This window comes from Taeniopygia guttata, chromosome 13 (assembly GCF_048771995.1).
Source record: "Taeniopygia guttata chromosome 13, bTaeGut7.mat, whole genome shotgun sequence".
Taxonomy (NCBI): domain Eukaryota; kingdom Metazoa; phylum Chordata; class Aves; order Passeriformes; family Estrildidae; genus Taeniopygia; species Taeniopygia guttata.
Genome location: NC_133038.1, coordinates 3,557,870 through 3,563,869, shown reverse-complemented (window position 1 = coordinate 3,563,869; position 6,000 = coordinate 3,557,870). Strand labels below are relative to the sequence as shown.

The 6,000-nt window shown below is 51.0% G+C and overlaps 1 protein-coding gene across 5 annotated transcripts in view; it reads left to right on the top strand.

Moving 5' to 3' along the window:
• The first annotated feature begins 1,296 nt into the window (after nt 1-1,296).
• RASGEF1C (RasGEF domain family member 1C) overlaps nt 1,297-6,000 on the top strand; it is a 70,959-nt gene continuing 66,255 nt past the window's right edge. The window contains exons 1-3 of one of the 5 annotated variants that reach the window (XM_072935112.1): nt 1,297-1,584; nt 3,461-3,602; nt 4,588-4,688. In XM_072935112.1, coding sequence (XP_072791213.1) covers nt 4,668-4,688 — 21 coding nt within the window. In that variant the 5' untranslated portion in view covers nt 1,297-1,584; nt 3,461-3,602; nt 4,588-4,667. The remainder of the gene's footprint in view (nt 1,585-3,460; nt 3,603-4,587; nt 4,689-6,000) is intronic. The other 4 variants (XM_030283623.4, XM_072935113.1, XM_072935114.1 and 1 more) reach the window with 4 other exon arrangements.

Here is a 6,000-nt window from a genome sequence, read left to right as displayed (position 1 = left end):
AGGTACCACTGGTAAATATAAAATGGCAGCATGACTATCGTGGGCTCAGGCTGAGAAGTTTGTAATTGCTTGAAAGAACTGTAGTCTTTTGCCTTCACTTAAATTGATAGGAGCTGGTTAAGACCCTGGACTGGGCAGGACAGAATCTCTTTTGGGGATGGGGGAGCTGACTTCCACCCTGCACTTTGTGTTAACAAGCAGGACTGCCCATCCTCTTAGACACTGCCCGAGCTGACAGAAGTACAGATGTGTCGGCTGTCTGCAGCTCCCCTCTGCAACCCTGGGCTAAAAGAATTCCCTAATCCTGCTTATCTGAAGTATTTACACACCTTGTAGTGTCCAGGTGTCAGCAGGAATGGCATGGCTGGGTTTCAGCTTTGAGTCATCGGGTGAAAGCAGTGTGGTCTGGGGCCTGTAGGGACTAGAAATCATTACCTTGTGTTGGCTGCTTGTCCTCTGCAAGATGAATTTGTGGGCTTGATCCATTTTCCTCACATAGATGCATAAAACGCCCACACATCTGACTTGTATTAGCGTGTCCTCATTGGCAATTTCCCTAAAGACAAGCCAAGCTGGGGAGAACCAGGGTGTTTTAACCATCTGCAGCTCACCTGGCCCCTTGAGAGCACAGGTACAGCGAGGGAGCTGCACAGGGGGTGCTGGTCCTGCTCAGCCGGCCAGGACATCCTCTGCTGCCGAGCTCCTGTTCAACAACTAGCTCCTTCCTTCCCCAGTGTGTGTAATCACCTTTTCATCCTACAACCACGGTGTTTCATCCTCTCTGGCTACGGCCAGCCCAGTTAAGCCCATGCTCGCTGAGGACACACACTTGAAGAAAGTAAATAAGCATTGTCTGTCATCTTCACCTGCTGTGAGACTAAAGAATCGCAGGTGTCTGAACGCGGGTTCTCGGGAGCAGGGCCCTGGCCATGCGGGGTCCCCAGGGCAGTGCCCGGGCGCGGTGTCGGGGGCGGCCCCGGCGCTGCGGAGCCGGCGGGGGGAGCGCACGGCAGCCGCGCGGGGGGATTCGATCAGCGCGGCTGCCAAAGGCAATTATCGGGGAGAGGACGATATAATTATATTAGGGAACATCTGTACTTCATTAAAAGCCCTCGCGGGGCGGATTCGCGCCTGGCCACGTTACACACAGGCGCTTCCAGCCGCTCCTCGCCCCCGTTCCGCGCACAGCCGCCGCCAGCTCCGCTCCGGCAGCTGCGCCGCCCCGGGGCCGCGCCCGGCTCCGGCTCCGCGCCGCCCCCCGCCCCGGGCGGCTGCACCTGCCCCCGCGGCCGGGTCCCCCCGCGCCCGCCGGGAGCCCATCCCATTCCATCCCATCCCAACCCTCCCCATCCCATCCCGGCGCGGCGGGCAGGCGGCGCTCTGCGGCCGGGCTGTGCGGGGCTCCGGGGCGGCGCGCTCCGCTCTTCCTCCTCCTCCTCCTTCTCCTCATCCTCCTCCTCCGCGGCGGCGGCGCCGGGCAGATGCGGCGGATCGCGGGGCGGCTGTGGCCCGCAGCGGGCTCCCGTCCCCCCGCCGCCCGCATGGACGGCAGCGGGGGCAGCAGCCGCAGCCGCGCGTAGCTCGGTGAGTGCCGCTCCCGTCCCTCCGCCGCGCCCTGCCCGCACCGCGCTGCCGCAGCCGCGCTGCCGCTCCTCCGGCTCCTCTCCCCGCCGAAAAATCCCCTCCGTGCCGGCTCCCCACGCCTGCGGGGCCCCCCGGCTGGCGGCGGCGCCGGGGCTGGGCTGCGGGACCGGCTGTGCCACCTGCTCCCTGCGGCGGTCCGGCTCCCCCCGGGGCTGCGGAGCTGCTCCCTCCGCCGGGACGGGGCTTGGAGAGCGCGCCCCGCTCGTCCTGCCCTCCTCTGCCGGGAGTCCCGGGCTGGGGTTGCAGTTGGGCTCCCGAACATTTGTTTCAGGGTAGGACTTTACCGGTATCGATTTTAGAGTTATTTTGTTTCGGTTAAATTTGGGTTAAATTGACCAGCGTCTGTGAGAAGCTGAGAGGAGAATGTCAGTTTGAGGATTGTTTTATTTATCTTACATTTAAAGATTTCTCCCTGTATATTCGGTAATGATTTGTTTTTGCAAAATAATTTTGTTGTGCTTTATTAACTCCTGGAGTTTAACAGTCCTCTAAGACAGGCTTGTTGGGGCTGAAATAATCAGCTTCAGAGCATAGACAGTGCCCTTGGTCGTAACAGGTGCAGCGTGCATATTCTTATGAACAATGAAATGGTTTCAGCATTCAGGTTTATTTGTATGCTCTGCATTTCTGTGACTCTGGAAAAATTGTCATGCTGTGTTATGTCAAAGATGTGCTTACGGCGTGAGCGTGTCCACAGTACCCAATTAGCAGGACAGGGGAGCAGCTGCACAGACCTCCTCAGCCCGTGGTGGCTTTAATGCATGCCCACGGTATTCCTGGGTGACATTGCATAGCCTTGGGTGTTTTGGTGGCTGCTTGAGGACCCACGCTGGGCACTGTTCCCTCTGGCACAGCATCAAACACTGGGAGATGACGAGGAAAAAGAGAAGTGCAGAGGAGGAACCATTTATGCTTTGATTGTATTCTCTAGACTTGATGGTCTCCGCTCATGTGTTGAGTAGGGTGGTGATGGCACATCATATGATGTTACTGACACCTAAAATACTGATATTTGTATTCCACAGGAGAAGTTTCCTGGGCATGTATTTTCCAGATAAAAAGATAGTTATTGTTTTAGTGCCTTCCTGGGCTCCTTATTTAAGGCAAATGCCCAGAATGATACTAGAATTGGGGATTGGCTTAATAGGAGTCACTAAGGAGTTAGAGGTGTAGATCAGGAGGAAATTAGGCTGCAATTTAATTCTTGTTCTCAAGCCACTGTAGCTGAAAAGGTCCTTGCTCAGGTTCAGCTCTTGCTATGGGATACCTGTGCTCTGTGGTGCAGCCAGTGGCAGCTCGTTCCTGGAGGTGTGTCTGCCCTTCTGAGCACTGAGAGATGCCCCTTGCTGGTGCTGTTTCCCAGGACTCTTTTAATCTCACTGTTTTGTTAGGGATGGGAGAAGGGGTGGGCTGCCTTTGAGGGATGGGGGGGATGACTTGGTACAGGAGTGAGGATGGGGAGTGCATTTCTTTGTTGCACTCTGGCTCTTTGTGTACTTCAATGAAAAAGTGGTAGAGCAAAGGAAGAGTCAAAGCTCCAGCAAGGGGAAAGTGCCTGGAGGCTCTGAACAAAGCAAAGGCACCAGAGATGTCTGAGAGGTCTGGGCTTATTGTGAGAGATGCACAGGCTTGGAGTTATGCCTGGTAGCTTACCCCATCATAGGAGACAGTGCTTCCTCCTCCAGGAAATTGGTGAAAAAAGTCATGGAGGTGTCCTCTGGGGCTTTCAGCCCTCTCCGGAGGGCTTCTCCAGTGGTGGGGTCTGTCAGATCATGCTGATAACTGCAACAGCAGTGAACTTTGTGTTGTTTTGTAGTGTCTGCAAACCTTGGGACAGGAAAATGTCTTGCAAAAGAGGTGGAGAAATATAACCAGGATTCCTTGTGGTGTCTTAACTTCCCTCGGACTTCTTACAGCCTCACCCAGCATTCTAATTCCATCCCCCACGGCAGGTGAAGGTAGGGATTTGTTCTGCTTCCTTTGAGTCAGGGCATTTTGTGTAGTTCTAATTCAGCCAAACAAGGAAGATAAACACCTTGTTAACCATTTGTAAGGTGTGACTAGTACAGCTCCCTCTGGTTTATTAAGGTAAAAGTGCTGTGTACTGTTAAACTACAACACGCTTCTCAAAAAGACTTTACTTAAGAAAATGGTTCTTTTCTACCATTAAGTCAATTTTATCTAATGATGTTTGGTTGAAAATATTTATAGCATTTTAAAATAAAATTTGAGGACAGTAATATTTAAGGGTTATTTAAAAATGCTTAGAAATAATTAGCAGCCTTATTTAACTTCTTGGAAAATTTATGCTGGTGAGAGAGTGATTTGTCCTTTTCACATCGCTGGCAAAACGTGATGTTGCTGTGACTAAGCTGGATAATGTTTATGGGTCTGCTACAGCAATGAAGCTCTGCACAGTGGCCCTTTGGTTGCCTGAGGGTTTTTTTGCTATACATGCTTGTTTAGCAGGGTTTTGAAATCCATCTCTGGAAGGCAGCTCTATGTGTATGCTGCAGATGCTCGTCTGGCCGGGGCTGTGGCCAGGCTGCTGCTGTGCTTGTGAGGAGCTCTGCTCTGCTCTGCAGGAGTGTCTGACTGAGAGGGGCTCTCTGCATCCTCACACTGCAGTCCCTGCTCTTGCTCTGCCGAGCTCACCTGCACCACAGGAGCTCTGTCCTCTCTCCACAGAACTGATCCATCTGCGGGAAAGGGCTCGGGATGACCGGGTCAGGGTGGGGCTGGTGCAAGAGCAGAGACTCTGGACTCTCTGGCCAGCTGATTTAGCAGACTGGTAGCCCCAAGCCATTAGCTAGCCCAGGAGTTTAGCAGGATGTAAATTGAGTTAGATGCTTCAGATAGTGAGGATGAGAGAGCAGCTGAAAATGAACAAGGCTTTAAGGGGGTTCCATTCCTTTTGCTCAGTATTGTTCCTTTCTGACACAGTTATGAGAAGATGCTTTCTAGATGCTGCTGAAGGCATATGGAAATTATGAGGAGTGGGTAGCAGTGCTGTCCTCTGAGGAATGCCTCTTCTCTTACAGCAGGTAGTTAATAAATGAATGCATTCTTTTGCAACTATAAATTCCTAGTCAGAAGTTCAAATCTGTGTGGTGAATTTCTTAATTAATTTAATATATTCTGTTTTCTGAATTCCTTGCTCAAGGACTGCTCTCTGTGTGTGTAAGAATAGTAGGTCACATGCTCTGGGATGCTTCTTTCAAATATCACCATGCTGGTTATTTTAGAAAGGTTTTATCTAAGTAAACTCACTCTGGACACTTTTCCCAACTGCAGGTTTCCTGAGGGATGCAAAAGCTTAGCAGGTGTATACTGAAGGCTTTTCCTTTGCTGGCCAAATGTTTGCTCATGTCCTAAATATAACTTCTGGGAATTCATGTTTGTTTTGGAGCTGGGGAACACTTTTCTCTTTTACTCTCTTTATAGATTCAGAGAATTTAAGCACAAGATTAACATTAAACATGTGTAATATTCTCCACGGACTCATTTTTTGGATCAAAGGCAGAGTGCTCAGTCTGTTGAGAGGATGGAGCTCACAACCACTAAATGCAGGGAGCTGATCTGCTGCTGTGCTTGTCTGAAAGAAGTATATGATATGAGTACTTTGGATTTATGTCTGTCTGTGCCCCAAATCCCTCTGCTAACTTCGGTCTTGATGTTGCTTATCTACAAAGTGCATACAAAGCATTAACAAACCTTTGTGATGCTGCTGAGACATGTTGTTATCCCCCTTTTCCATAAGGGGATGCTGAGAGAGTTTGGTGATCTCCTGAGACCACTGTGGGTTATGGACAAAGCCGGGCATTGAACATGGGCTTTGAATTCCCAGCCTGGAAGAGGCAGCAGCACGGCTCTCTGCAGTGCTGGGTCCAGCATTGCCATCTCTCACACTGCCAGGATGCTTCCCAGTTTTCCATCCTGACACAGAAGCTTCTCATATCAGCTGCTGGATCAGGCTGCAATACAAAATACAGCCTGTCTGCAGGAGTGAGCAGTGGCCTGTTAAGGGAAGGAATCTCAGAGTGAATTGTGTGTCCGTGCTGGCTCTCAGCCTTGCTGGATGCTACAGGCAGAGCTGATGCGTCAACAGTCCTCTAATCTGAGCTTAGAGAAAAGGGAATTTTTCCATCTTCTCTAAGTACAGTGATTTTTGATTTCTTGCTGATTTAAAAATACTCATAGTGCCTCTACCAAGCAGGGAGCCTGAGTCCATGCATATAAATATAGACACACTAGGTGTGTGTGCCTATGAGCTGGCAAATGAATCAGTTTCCAAATCGGAACTTGGCGGAGTCACTTTTGACTCCGAGGTGGTTGTTTTTCATCTTCCTGGTTTTA